This window comes from Chaetura pelagica, unplaced genomic scaffold (assembly GCF_000747805.2).
Source record: "Chaetura pelagica isolate M959 unplaced genomic scaffold, ChaPel_1.0 scaffold433, whole genome shotgun sequence".
Taxonomy (NCBI): Eukaryota; Metazoa; Chordata; class Aves; order Apodiformes; family Apodidae; genus Chaetura; species Chaetura pelagica.
Window position 1 is genome coordinate 167610 of NW_009952574.1, and position 14556 is coordinate 182165.

The window sequence follows — 14556 nt, forward strand, 5'->3', positions numbered from 1 at the left end:
GCCCCCCGCCGGGCCCCGCGCCCTCCGCGGGGGCGGCCGGACGAGGCCTGCAGGGAACGTCCCGAGCGGAGGCCGCGGGGCACCGGGGGGACGCGGGTTAGAGGTCGGTGGCGGCCCTGGGGTGTCCGCTCTGAGGAGAGGGCAGAGAAAATGCCCTCTCCCTCCTCTCTGTATGAAGAATGTGTCCGGGCTGTGCTGCTCCGTGTGGCATGTGCTGCTCGGAAATCATAGCGGAGAGGAATGGTTTTATTTGTAGAAGGTTAAATGTGACCATTAACCCAACACTGAGACATCTCTTCAGGTTGCAAAGTAACCTTCGCTGGTGGAGTGGAATTGTTTTGTCGTAGGAGGGGCATTTTCGTGTTAGGCTGAGAGGAAAATGAGAAAGATAGCGATGAGGAAACTTGCAGTGGAAAGTAAATGTGCAGCACCCAGCAGTGAGGGAAATTCTAATGCAGAGGTGGCTACAGAACTGAACCTTCCTTCTATAGAGCTGCTCCTCCGTGCAACAGTTCGTGTCGTTGTATTGCCTGTGAGGTTCTAACACCCTTCTCTGCAGTACCTTTGTAACAAGAGAATGAAATTGGTTTTCTAGCTTGTTTTCTGAGAACGTTATGCTGTGATGATATATGTCCGTTTATTCCCTTTCTCCTCCTCTTCCACAAGCAACTTTTGAGTCATTTGGATAATACAGGGTATAAGGAAGGGTAAGAAAGAAGGGAGGCAAAGAGAGACTACTGGGTGAGAAACAGAGGCTTCACTAGTGCCACTGCTCATAAAGTGCATGTGTCTCTGTTCCCATTCCTTCAGATTGCCAATTCCCAAACTAGAAGATACAATAAGGAGATACCTAAATGCCCAGAAACCGCTTCTGAATGATGACCAATTCAGGTATGGACAAGATACAAGATACACATGCTGCAGTATGGTGTGCTTGCTTCAAAAGACAAGTGTTGCATGTAAAAGTATGGCTTGTAATGCATTTTGTCTCTTGAATGATTGCTGCAGGAAAACTGAAGAGCTTGCTCATCGTTTTGAGAAGGGAATTGGAAGAGAGTTGCACGAGCAACTGGTTGCTCAAGACAATCAGAACAAGCATACTAGTTACATCACAGGTACGTTGACCGACTAGATATAGAAGGAATATGTAGATCATCATGCTCAGTAACAGCCCATAATGCTGCAAATAAAATGGGCTGAAGCTTAAGTTTCCTGCTCCATAAACTTGGAATAACATGATGTGAATACTGCCTGTAACTGTTTTTTGAGCAAATTCTGAGTTTCTGGTGGAGTTAAGAATGCACATCATCTAAGTTTTATATACCAGAATTCTGGACAGATGGATATTGAAGAAACAGTATGTGTTCATGAGTTACTGTATTTAAATTTTAGGTTACAGGCTTTATCTTTTTTCTCATTGCTCTCTATTTATAAGTTAGGTTATAGAGGAGCTTAACTGATAACTCCCCTAAGGAAACTAAAGCAATAATTTTCAAATAATTACAAGTTATTTAGCAAGAAAACTGAACTCTGATAGGGGTTCAGAGTATATGACTAAGCTTTGGGAGGCAGAAGTGATCAGTGCTCTGAACTTAAAACCCCCTAAAACTACAAAACAGTATTCTTATAAAGAGCAGAAGAAAAGGAGAGACAGAAAGAGGAAGATGAGTGTAAAGAAAAAATAAGAGAGGGAGAGTATGCATATAGTTTTTCTACTATTCTTCCTTATTGTCATTTTCACTGACTTCCAAATAGAAGTTTCTGCTTATGAAAGTATTAGATGGATAGCAGCAGAGGTGGAAATACTCAAATACTTGTGGAAGTAGAAGCTTGCGTGTTGTTCAGCAAATGCACTTCTATCCTTGCTGTATATTAAGACTACCTAGAAGGGTGTTAGCTGCCACCAGTTATTTAGAGAATACCAGAAGTTTCACAAAAGCTGATGCTTGTTATCTTTTCCTTTCCCTTCACTTTGAACATCAGGCATTTAAACTGGTGGCTGTTTAAACTGGTGGCTTTGTGGAGTTTGTCAAGGGTAACCAGCATGCTGCCTTTTGTCCATGAACTGTGGAGTGATTTTATTCCTTTTTATATAGTTGTTATTCTTTTTCAGGCCTCATAAAAGACCTGTTCCACTTGAAACTGGTTTCTGAAAATATGTATAGTTGTCTACACCCTGGACTTTCAAGTCCAAGGTTAAAAGGCTTTGTGATGATGACAGATGTGGTTTTAAAACTGTAGATGAATGCTAGTGACTCATCTGTGAGGATCTGAATTAAAATTTTAACTTGGGTCCTTGAGTTACCTGGTGCCCTTTTATAGCCCAGTTAGAAGGCTCTTCTTGGGTCTGATACAGGCTTGAAATATTTTTCAGTATGTCAATTGCCTTGGGGTGCACTTGCCTCCTTGATCTGCATCCAGTCAGTGTGCAATACCAGAGCTTACTGAGTTTGAAGTTGCTGATGATGATGAAACAAAACCTATTAAAAACATCCCTCCTCTGCCAATTCCCCCTGGGTTTTTGTTTACTCATGGGCAGGTTTAAAGGTGTGACTACTTTTTAAAGCTGTGTTTGATTCCATTGGTTTTGACAAGCACAAAACCTTTGCAGCCCATCTATGCTTCTTGATATGCTGACAGACTGACTAAAAGATCTGTGGGTATCAAAAGTAATCAGTCCTGCTTTCCGAAGTCTGTTCTGAGCCTAGAAGGGTAACTGTGAGGTTCCCTCTAACCTCGTCTTTCTGTCAGCTTGAGGGACCAGTGGTGTCTAAGAGTTTACCCTGTGCTGATCATTTCAGTGGACAGAAAGGAGAAGGAGGTGGAAATGCAAGGCAGCAAATGTAGATGGAGGAATGCTGCCAGGAATGAGGGAAATACTGGGTGAGAAAGAAAGGTGATTCTAAAGAGAAGCGTACTCTCAGTGACAGAGAGTTGCAGAAATTATTAACTTAGGAATAGATAGAAGCATGTTCCACTCCAGATGTGAGGTGTGCACCAAAATGCAGTGCTGTGGAGCTGCATGGTATGTCTCAGGAGAAAGCATGGAAATTGGCTCTTGTTGATAATGTTGACACTCTTGATAGGGATTGCTCCAAATACAGGAGTTTTACAATTACCCAACAGTACCTTTCTTCATAATTAAGGGCTGGGAGAATCCTGGGGGGGAATTACTGTGTATGTTTGTCTTGTTTGTGTGGACTTCATGATCGCTGCTGGAGGCAGGATATTGACTATATGAACCACTGGTCTGGCTCAATAAGCTGCTTTTCTGTTCTGACCTATTTCTCCTCTCTCCCTTTTCAGGTCCCTGGTTTGACATGTACCTAAAAGCACGTGAATCTGTCGTTTTGAATTTTAATCCATTTATGTCTTTTAATCCTGATCCAAAATCTGAATATAACGATCAGCTCACACGAGCTACAAACATGACTGTTTCTGCTTTACGTTTTATGAAAACCTTCAGGGCTGGTTATCTTGAACCAGAGGTTTTTCACCTCAATCCGGAAAAAAGTGACACTCAGATGTTTAAAAAAATTATCCGTTTTGTGCCTTCTTCGCTTTCATGGTTTGGTGCCTACATGGTCAATGCTTACCCCCTGGATATGTCTCAGTACTTTAGGCTTTTCAACTCCACAAGGCTGCCTAAGCTCAACAGAGATGAGCTTTATACAGATGAAAAGGCAAAACATTTACTGGTACTGAGAAACGGGAACTTTTATGTATTTGATGTCCTTGATAGAGATGGAAATACACTGAAGCCTTCAGAGATCCAAGCACACTTGAAATACATCCTTAGTGACAACAGTCCAGCTCCAGCCTTCCCTCTTGGCTACCTCACCAGTGAAAACAGAGATACATGGGCATTGTTGAGAAAGAATCTGCTGGATAGTGGCAATGAAGAAGCTCTTCAGAAAGTAGACTCTGCAGTGTTTTGTTTGAGTTTAGATGATTTTCCCACTAAAGACCTGGTGCACTTGTCCCGCACGATGTTGCACGGAGATGGTGCTAACCGCTGGTTTGACAAATCCTTCAGTCTCATCATAACTAAGGATGGCACTGCAGGAATTAATTTTGAACATTCCTGGGGAGATGGTGTGGCTGTGCTCAGGTTCCAGAACGAGGTTTTTAAAGATAGCACCAAGGCACCAGCCATCAGCCCTCAGTCCCAGCCTGCTTCAGTAGACTCTTCCAGAGCAGTACAGAAACTTGACTTTAAACTGAATGATGCCTTAAAAGCAGGAATTACCCAAGCCAAACAGAAATTTTATGCCAGTGTAGAAGCACTTTCTCTTAATATGATTCAGTTCCATGAAGGGGGCAAAGACCTTCTAAAGCAGAAGAAGGTAAGTCCAGATGCTGTGGCTCAGCTTGCCTTCCAGATGGCTTTCCTTCGGCAATACGGTCAGACTGTTGCTTCCTATGAGTCTTGCAGCACTGCAGCTTTCAAGCACGGCCGCACAGAAACTATACGTCCTGCCTCTGTCCATACAAAGAAATGTTCGGAAGCTTTTGTCAGGGAACTGTCCAAACACAGCACAGAAGAGCTTCAGAATTTGATTGTGGAGTGTTCAAAATACCACGGCCGTTTGACGAAGGAAGCTGCTATGGGTAAGTAGGAATGTATCAGACACTTGCTTTTGCACTAAAATGTCTGTTAATGTTGCTGTAAATGTTTACTTCACAACTAAATAATTTTAATTTTGATGGAGGTCTAATGTTAATATAAAGTGGACAAAAACAGTAGCAGAAGGGTGCAGTTTAAAATGCATTCTCTAAAACTCATTTCTGGGTGGAGGAGAATGCCTCTGTGCTTTCCACTTCACTGTTAACATCTTGAGGAGTTTTTTATCCTTCCATTTTTGTTCTTATAGCAGCTGGGTTATTTGAATATTTGACAAATACTTAGTGCATGTTGTACTTCTCGAGGCAACCAAGAACTTTGGCTTTGTGTCTGAGGACTTACTATCTTATCCCTGCAGGGTATAAAGGCTTGAGCAACTTCCAAATCAAACTGATTCTTTGCATGTGCTACTCCTGCTATTTTTTAAATGCGTTTGAATCGTCCTTCCCCAAAGAGTAATTTTGATTATTTCAGTAAAACCCCATAGAGTTTAAAATTTGCCTCCTTTTGTTGATGTCAGATCTTATTCCTCTCTAGATTTAGGAAAGCCTTTATTTGTTTTAAACAACCTGGATGTATTCAGGTAAATAATCAAAGAATGTGATGTATTATTAGAATAGTCTGTTAAAATTGCACTTTTGCTTACTATCATGGTTCCTGGTAGAGGCTCGTGCCTTAGGATGTGTGCATTGCAAGTGCAGAATGTCTGGGATCTGAACAATGGTTTCTGCTAATAGGAAAATTAAATCCAGTTCTGTAGACCTCCTCTTCTGTGGCTAAAAGCGAAGGTGATGTCAAAATAAATGAGTTTACTTCCCACAAAGTCATCTCTCTAATACTTGTTGCTTTATTTTAACAGGTCAGGGGTTTGACCGACATCTCTTCGGCCTGCGCCATTTAGCCTTATCCAAAGGTATTGCACTCCCTGATTTCTATCAAGATCCAGCCTATGCTCAGCTTAATCACAACATCATATCTACAAGCACGTTGGTTAGCCCAGCTGTGCAATTAGGAGGGTTTGGCCCAGTGGTGGCTGATGGCTTTGGAGTAGGGTATCAGGTACAGGATGACTGGATAGGTTGTAACGTTTCCTCTTACCCAGCTAGGAATGGTAAAGAATTCCTTCAGTGTATACACAAGTCACTAGAAGATATCTTTAATGTTTTAAAGGGCAAGAAAATTGGTAGTTAGACAAAAAAATGTTGAAACTCTATACAGTTGCAGTAAAAAATGCAGACTGTCTAACTGACATGCTAATCAGTGTTCAGTGTGGCTGAGGCTGCCCAGCTTAATTGGCTTTGTTTATCTTAGTTGAACTTGGATGCTGTTAGATTCACTATGAAATTTTATCTGTTTTTAAAAAATCAAGTACAAACTTTGAATGCATGTTTCAGGAAATACAAACATTCGTGATGTCAAAATGAAGTAACAGGTTCATGGCTCCAACAGATCCATGTCTTCTTAAACCACATAATTAAAAATGAAAAGCATTGTTGCCGAGTTTATGAACTCAGAACATCTGTGTTCCCTGAGTGTTCATGCAGACAACAGCACTGTGATACCCCTCTTAAAGTGTTGGATTAAAAAAAAAAACAACAGTCATTTTTATATGAAAGACTGGTTACATTTGCACTCTTGCTAACTTGTCACACTTAACCTTTCTCTTGAAACTTGAATTGATACCAGAACTGATTGTGCCTCAACTGCTTGAAGCCTTTCTTTCTACTGTAACAGCTTTTTGAGAAACAAAAAATGAAGTGGGAGGCTTTAAGTAACCTGCAATCACCAACTGTGTTGTTAAATTGACTGGAAAAGACTGTATTGTAATAAAGCTATCTATTAATAACCAGAAAGTTATTTTATCTCCATATCAAAATTATACAGTAATTTATCAATAGCTCATTTCTTAAAAAGGTTGAGAAGAATACTACTGAGAGTATTGCAGAGAGCACTGGAGTGTTGGCTCTCCCCTTCCATCCATGAAGTCTGCCCAATAATCTGCTTTTGCTTTGCTACATAGACATGTACTCTTGTGCATTAAAAAAGAAAATTTATTGGGGCTCTCTTTTCAAACCCTCTTACTGTGGAAAAGTAGTCCCAACAGAACATTCTCCTGTTTCCTCCTTGTTCTATCAGCTGGAACTTAGGATATCATTTATTGTAGCAAATGCCAGAGTCTTAGTGCCTAGAGATGCATCTTTAATGCATCAGGACATGTTGCAGAAGTTGTGAAGATTTTGGGAACTCTGAAGGGATTGCAGGAGAGCTTGAGCATAGACAGCAACAGAACTGAGTGATGCTGTCACTGCAAGATGGAGCTGCTGCAGACAGTTCCTGTGTGCTGCTCACAGCTGGGACTCTGCCAGCTAAGAAGCAGGTGGTAGCAAAAGGGAAGGGGCCTTTATCAGTCAAGAAGCCAAAGGTGCTTGGAGTTGCTGGGAGCACAACACAGTTGCCCACTGTACAAGATACCCTTTTTTGCACAGCTATGGTGTGTGTAACTGGGACTCCTCTGGTCTTCTCAACCCTGACATCTCCCACTCTGCTTTTCTTCTGGGAAGACTGGTCTTCCTCTGGAGCTGAACAGCATAGTGGTGCTGCTTCTGTGCTCATGGCTGTCAGCACAGCCCCACCTTGACAACCAAATGCATTAGCAGATGGAATTCTGAACATCTTGGCTGGATGCGACAGATGAGGTTCAGAGGCTCAGAAACTTACTTGCCTTTACTCTTCCTTCTGCTGTCTTGGCTTCCAGGTTCTCCCAGTGTCTTTTTTTTCTTTAACACAGCAAGTGTTAGCAACACTGTATCTTTAAGTATGAAGTGCAAGTGCTAGGAAAGGGAGAGGCATGCTTTAAATATGTAAGCATAACAGATTATAAACTTGTCCTAGTCAGGGCTGTTTCCTTGGCAGCCTGTAATGTGCTGTTTTGTTTTTCAGTTGAAAAGGATTATTTTAAAATTTACTTAAAAACATACCAGGATTGTTCTTGCTCATTGAAACAAAGAAAGGAAAGTGATAATTTGGGGTGATGAAGGAAACAATATATCAGACCAAGTCTTTGAATGAAATTAAAGAAAAAAGGTTTTGGGGGTTGTATTTTTGGTTGGGTTTGTTTTTTTGGGTTTTTTTAAAAACATGAGAACAGCCGGCAAGATTGTGAGCACACCTGCCAGGAAGTAGAAGGTCTGCCTTGAACTGGAAATGAGTGAGGTTTACTTCATGACATACTCCCATGTTCAGAAGATGTAACAGCTGTGTGTGTCAACAGCAGCCAAGCTTCTTCAGTGTTCTCAGGGAACTCAGCTCAGTGTCTGTACCTGAACTGGCAGCTATTAAAGACATAGCTTTTTCCTTAATCAGTTAACACAGTCCCTTACTAAATTGAAAGCCATTTCCTGATGATAGGAATGGTGAGTGAAAAGACCGTACTTGCTTATGTTAGAGAATCAAATGTGGCTACTTCTTGGTGATAGGCTATTAAAAGCTTTAAGTTGTCTTAAGTTGTCTGCTGTTCATACAGTAAAGCCACAGTCCATCACAACTATATATATTCCCAAAAAAGACAAGATTAAGAAAATGGCACAGTTCAGTCAAGTGTATATACTATTTTCAGTTTGCACTGAAGCCATCTCAAAAGGGCTCTGTGGAAAATATTTTATTAGGACAGCTGGGGATAATAAGTACAATTTAGTTTTAAATTTCTGAAGTACAGCTGTGGGAAAAGTAACTGAGGAAACTGCACCTCTGATGGTTTCAGCTCCTTCTTCAATAAGGGTTATGACCTTTAGCATTTTACAAATTTATGAGTAACTTCATAGATTCCAACAGATTCCTTTGTTTTTTCATCGTAGTCATTCCAATCCTATAGGAAAGAAGATTTCACAATGTTAGTCACAGAGGATAGAATGGAAGTGTCTGAAACACAGACTGGAATTTATACTGAAACTAAGCCTTCCTCAAAGTCTGGGTCTTAGATTTCTGTGGAAAGCACTATGTAGTCACTAAGCTCAGTTCTGGTATCTGAGAGAAGCAAGAGCACTGGGCTTCAGTCTTAGTCTTTTAACAATGATTTTTATTTTTTTCAAATGTAGTCCACAGTCTGTAGTGGACAAGCCAGCAACCACAGCAGATGAAAGGATTATCTATCACTTACAATACCCTAGTCAGGCGGGTAAGCAGACAAGAAGATCCCTGCCAAGTAGGATACCAGGGAACAGATTTGACCTTGAGATTCTTGCTCACAGCCAAGGAAGATTTGCAATGCTGGAGTCATCATCCTGAGTTTTGAAGGACAGTGTCTTTATATTACTTTTTAATATCTCTGTGCACAAGAAAAAAAAGTCTTCCTAGAAAAATCAGTTCACCACTCTAAATAACCCCAGCCATTCAGTATTCCAAGTGCTTGCTCTGTGGAATTCCTGAGTCACTTGGAAGAAAACTTTCATTTCTACCTTTGTCAGCTGCTAAGCTATCAAAGGTGTACTTCTAAAATGACACCATTAATAATGCTGGTTCTTCATAGTGTTTTTTCTCTCTCTAGCTCTGTCCTTCCTGTGCCTACATGAAAGAGCCAAACTAGTCTCTTGCACATTCACAATGTGTATTTTGGACTACATAATTAGAGTTACTAATGAAACAAAGAAAACATACCTTTTCCAACAAGTTTATGTCATTGAAAGGTGTGCCAGATTCTGCACCTTCGGCAGCAAACCCTGCCTGCAAACACATTTGCAGTAAGTTTTTAAGAGTAAGTTGTACCAAATAAATATGATCATTGAAAGATGTTGAAAGGAAGTTACTCAGCACAAATTTTTATTGTATTTCTTTTATATTAGGTAGAAGGAATGGACAAACTCTTTACTGGTTAAGGGTCAGTATAAGGTTGTGACCCTTTTTGTGGATTGACAAAATTCAATCTAAGCAACCAGAGGGTGAAAAGAAGGAACACTGCTGCTCTATTTTTCCTGCCAAAAAAGGTATTTCCAAGTATTCTAGATAATATTTATGTAGCAGTATCCAACTACTAATAGCTTTAATTTGTGTTCAGTGTCCATACAGGCATTATGTATGAAATAGCTTCATAATAAACTTACACTGCAAGAAAACAATAGAAAGAAAATGTGGAAGGGAGTTAATAGTTTTTTTGCTTAAGTATCATCAGAATCCAAGAAACTCTAGAGAAGGAGCAGCCAGTATTTGATTTAGGTACAGAAGTGACTAACAAGCTTTATGTGAAAGGAGGATCTGGACCAGATGAGTATACCCAAACTCATTTCAGAAGTATTCACTATTCACTATTGTTACTGTTGCTGTGTTTAAAGAGTTAAAGGAAAGAAACAGCACTAGAGCAAGGGGTTCTGGTTCATTTTCTATAGGAACAGCTCTCTCATTTTAGGGTTCACAGTTATCAAACTGCAAAGTAAGTTTTCTTATTTTTAAAAGTAAATGTAAAAATCGCCACCACCTCTGTAGCATGCAGGAAAGCTTATTCCGTTGCCATTTTTAACTGCAGAATTTTGTTAAGTGGCTAAAGAGCAAAGGTTGCTTCTTCCTGGTTTTCCGCAAGGGATCTACACTGGCATTTTTGATAAGAAAATCAGCACTAGTGCCAGCCAGACATTTAACTGCACAAGAATGTGTGAAGTAAGCCACATGATTTTAAATATTTTGGGATTTGAATGGAAGGTTAAGCACTGGGGAGTTTAATAAACCATGGAGTGTAGCAGACATCACAAGGGGTGAGCTACTTGCAAGGCACATTGTGGATGTGGCCTACCCAGAATTGCCAGAAGCCCATCCCAAGGGAACTCCAAGGGATGGAGAGGAAGATCAGTATCATGGGACAAAAAAAAGCAGAGTTGCAGTACAGAACACAGACCAGAAAAATAAAAGAAACCCTGCTTTCACCACCTGCGGGTCTTCACTAGCCTTCCAAGGAACAAGAAGCCTTGTGACTGGAATTACAAGCTTGTGTACCAGTCGGCAGGACTTGCCTTTTCACAGCTTTGGCCTCAGAGCAGAGACACGTTTAACCCGCAGCAGGGACATGCAGTGACTTGTCTGCCCTCTGCTGACTGGCCAGGAGCTAAAGCATAAACACACACACCAAAGAGACAAAAATGCCAGCTGACTTTACCACACACTGAATTGTTACACTTCTGTTCCCAGTGAAACCACTGGTTGTGCCACAAAGCAAAGTAGCTTAAAAAAACTCCTTGGTTTTGGCTGAAGCACTGAGGGACAAGGACAGGAGAACTATCCTCAAGTAAAACAAAAAAATATACATCAGATTTGCAGTAGATGTATCTGCTTAAGCACATTAAATGAGAAAGAGAAGTAATTGGGGAAAAAATTGACCTTGCCCATTATTAGAACACACAGGTACCTAGTTTGAATTTGTTGCTGCTGCTAGGTAGGAAAAGAGGGTGTACATCAGAGAATTAAAGAGTACTTTATTTTAAAGAAATACATAAAGAAAAGAGGATCTCCCCCAGCACACTGCATTACTAATTTTATTTATAATATATTCTTTGAAGGATGAGCTTTTTTGGTCTGTTTCTTAGCATAGTGTCACAGTCTGAGGGAAGGATAAGACAGGTTTATATTTGTCAGTCTATTTACACCTAATCCGACTGGAATAATAGGTTAAATATAGCAAGGAGTTAGCTTGCAAGCAGCATGACCATGCATAACCAAATGAATCACTGAAGACTGCCTTGGCCCTGAAGAAATCCTGTAACTCTGAACCTTGAGGTGTGCTTCACAACAATCTTTAACTGCTGTTGATCTTCAGTCTGCCTGGTGAAGTTTCAAATGGAAAAATGCCAATATTAATTTCCTATGGCTTTGGTGATGGCAAATCTCAATGTGATTTTTATTTAGAGGCCATATACTGAAGACTGTGCATAACCTGGACTTCATTTGCTCTCTGTAACATACCGAGAAGCAAAGTGGTTCTCTCCTGTATGTGGCCATCTAATGATGCACTCAGGCAATCCTCCTCTGGGAAAGACTCTCTTTTGCAATAACCTGAGCCATGAGGACCTTTCAAATGAATTCAGATGAGCAGTGCTCAGTCACCTGTATGGCAATTTGAATACAACTCCATGGCATACTTAATTTCAGATTTTACTGGCACAGAGAATACCAGAGCTGTTAGCAGTAGCTGCTTGAGGGGTTATTTTCTGGAGTCAAATGAAGGAAAAGAAAGACCTGTGGGGAGTGTGGAAAACTGGGGAGGTCTAGGACATTCCAGGAAGAGCAGTGCCATTTCAAAATATTTTATCACTCTAGGGTCTGGAAGAAGTGCTCTTAAAAACTGAGAAACAAATCAAGAATTAGAACTTACCTGTGGTTGAAAGTCAAATGGTTCCAGACCTCGGCATTCAAACTCCACTATTGTTTTGAATTTCTCACTGTCTTCAGCCTGTAATTGAGTCAGAAGTCCATTAGCTTTCATCAAATAGAGAAAGTGACAAGCATTAGACTAGGATGAATTGCTTTAAAAGGCAGTACTATCCACTCTGATGTCCCAAGTGACAGCAAAATCCTAGGGCTCATTTAATAGGTGGCAATTAACTAGAATTTCTTAATCTGCCACAAGGAAGCCTTCAAGAGGAGACTAATCCAGGTATTACATAACAGCCTCTCATTTCAGTGATACAATTTTGTGTTTTGCTTATGAAATGTTTCAGATTATTCTCACTTGATGCTGTGTGCAGGAGTCTTCAAGAGACAATTTTCCATCAGGGGAAAATACCAGCTTTTTTGTTCTTAAAAGAGGAATGTGATAAAGTGAAAAATCGAAATATTATTCATGCTTATTCATCTTTCACTTGTTACATAAAAGAGAAAACAAACTTACATTGTAAGGCTTGATTGTCTGACTTAAAATATCTAAAAAAAAATCAGAAGTGTGAACGTGAGTGGCATGATGTCCAGTTTCATTCAGTACAAACCAAGCACCAGCTGCTTCTTTTGAAGAAATTTCATTATACAAAGTAAAAGAAACACAGTAACCAAGCAGTTCCTGCAGTTGGCTCTTAAAAGGTAGAATTGGCCCTCAAAAGGTAGAATTGCATTTTTCTCACTTCTGAGAAGTTTACATGACACCATTTTGTTACCCTGCCAATGGGGGGAAAAGAAATTGCATGCTTGTGTAAAATGCTAGAGCATGATGACAAGTGTGTACCTGTTGTGAACTCAAGCAATAGTGTACTAGGAAACAAAAAAAATCCCTCTTTACAAAAATGGGGACCGAAAAATGAACTTATGAAAAAAAGTGTATAATGGATGATGCCTCTTAAATTTCTAAGCACCTACCAATAGAGCTCTCCCTGGAGCACAGCTTGCACTTCTGCACCATAGAGGCACTTCCTCTGCCTCCTTTCAGGGGAGCACTGTCCTAAAAACCATGAGAAGAGAGACATCATTTTTAACTGCACTCTAGCTGAGCCACTGGAAGGCTTTGCAAAGGTAAAGTAGTTTTTACAAGAATGGTCTTTAACTTGTAGAAAATACTGCAATGAGAAGGCTTTTTTTTAAAAAAAACCAACAAAACACAAACTAGAGAGTTCTATAATTCAGAAAGCTGTGATTATCAAAGAATAATGCTGTTCTAGACTAAAACCAGTAATGGACAGTTACATCTTATCCACATAGGCATGTTTCATTAATTCCTCAAAATACATTCTTGCCATTCAGCAGTATGCAACAAAAAGGAATGATTATTCCTAAGAACAGCAACTTCTCTTACCCTGGACAAATTTTATCCTGCTTTTTTCAGTTTTCAAATACTTTTTTGAATATGGAAAATGGCAGCATTTCCTGAATGCATGTGTCTGTTACAATTACTATCTCAACTGAAGTGCAAGTTGTCACATCCCTGATGTCAGTATCACCTCCTTGTCAGAGGCAGGTTTGTTTTCTCTTTGCTCTGATGCAGGTTACAACAGGGACACGTACCATCAAGCACAGATACTGCCATTTTTCAGAAACTTCACCGCAGTTCCCACATTTTAGCTGAAAAACAAGCATATATCAGAGAACTTGCAGCTGTCAATCATCAGGGATGATTAAGAGCCGACAGAGCTGATGTGAGCTCTCCCAAAGCTGGAGAGGAGCCAGAGGCAGTGACAGGATTTAATAACCCAGGAAGGTTAGAACTGCTTACTTTCCCCTTGCTTTCTAAACCCCTGCTGCAACAGAGGAGCCCGGGTGTGGCTGGGTCCAGTCCTGGACGTGTCACAACTCAGACTGGGCAGCCCAGGGAGATGAGGACTGAACCCCTTGCTTTCTCCTTCAGAGAGGAGCCCACGTGTGGCTGGGCCCAAAATCCTTCTCTCAGACCTGGACTTTTCCCACAGTAAATCTATCATGGTCCGTCCAATACCCCTTGATCAGATTAAGGTGCGGTGACACTCAAGGTCACATCTCTGCAGGGTATGCAGGCCATCCCGGCGGGCTCCATCCTCCCAGGCAGGCCTTTTGGGATGCATCTGAGACTTTGAGGGGCTACAATGGGGTTTCGACACTATTTCCCAAAGCTGGTCCCTCACAGGCAGGTAGGAGGTGCTGTCTATCCCGACAGGGCCCCAGACAGGACAGGACCTGCTGGCTACTGGGTGGAAACAACGCATGGACACGAAATAAAAGATGGGAACAGCACATCCCACCGTTTTCCAGGGCTCCCTGCCCACGGACACCGGGTCACCACCTCCCCAGCGGAGGCGCTGACCAACGCTGGAACTTCAGACGTTGCGAACCGGGGCAGCCCCCCGGGCCCCGCGCTCCCCGCACCTTCAGGTACCAGCGGAAATCCTGCCCCTCGGCCCGCAGGCGGGTGATGTTCTCCAGCGTGGCGCGCAGCTGCAGCCCGACCCTCTGCAAGGTAAGCGGCAGAGCGCGTCAGCCGGGCCCGGCCCGACCCG

At 41.4% G+C, this 14556-nt stretch overlaps 2 protein-coding genes across 2 annotated transcripts in view; one reads left to right on the plus strand and one right to left on the minus strand.

Moving 5' to 3' along the window:
• The first annotated feature begins 784 nt into the window (after nucleotides 1-784).
• CPT2 (carnitine palmitoyltransferase 2) lies at nucleotides 785-5815 on the plus strand. Its single transcript, XM_009993586.1, has 4 exons — nucleotides 785-891; nucleotides 1009-1115; nucleotides 3307-4611; nucleotides 5484-5815. Exons 1-4 carry the CDS (start codon nucleotides 785-787, stop codon nucleotides 5813-5815), a joined length of 1851 nt encoding a protein of 616 aa, XP_009991888.1.
• Nucleotides 5816-8311: 2496 nt separating this feature from the next.
• The window catches only part of LOC104385171 (chromosome unknown open reading frame, human C1orf123), a 15331-nt gene continuing 9086 nt past the window's right edge, over nucleotides 8312-14556 (minus strand). Inside the window, exons 2-8 of the mRNA XM_009993587.1 lie at nucleotides 14426-14509; nucleotides 13592-13648; nucleotides 12950-13031; nucleotides 12492-12523; nucleotides 11976-12053; nucleotides 9278-9343; nucleotides 8312-8489 (exon numbers count right to left, since the gene is read on the minus strand). Of these exons, the coding sequence (XP_009991889.1) occupies nucleotides 8412-8489; nucleotides 9278-9343; nucleotides 11976-12053; nucleotides 12492-12523; nucleotides 12950-13031; nucleotides 13592-13648; nucleotides 14426-14509 (477 nt within the window). The 3' untranslated portion in view covers nucleotides 8312-8411. The remainder of the gene's footprint in view (nucleotides 8490-9277; nucleotides 9344-11975; nucleotides 12054-12491; nucleotides 12524-12949; nucleotides 13032-13591; nucleotides 13649-14425; nucleotides 14510-14556) is intronic.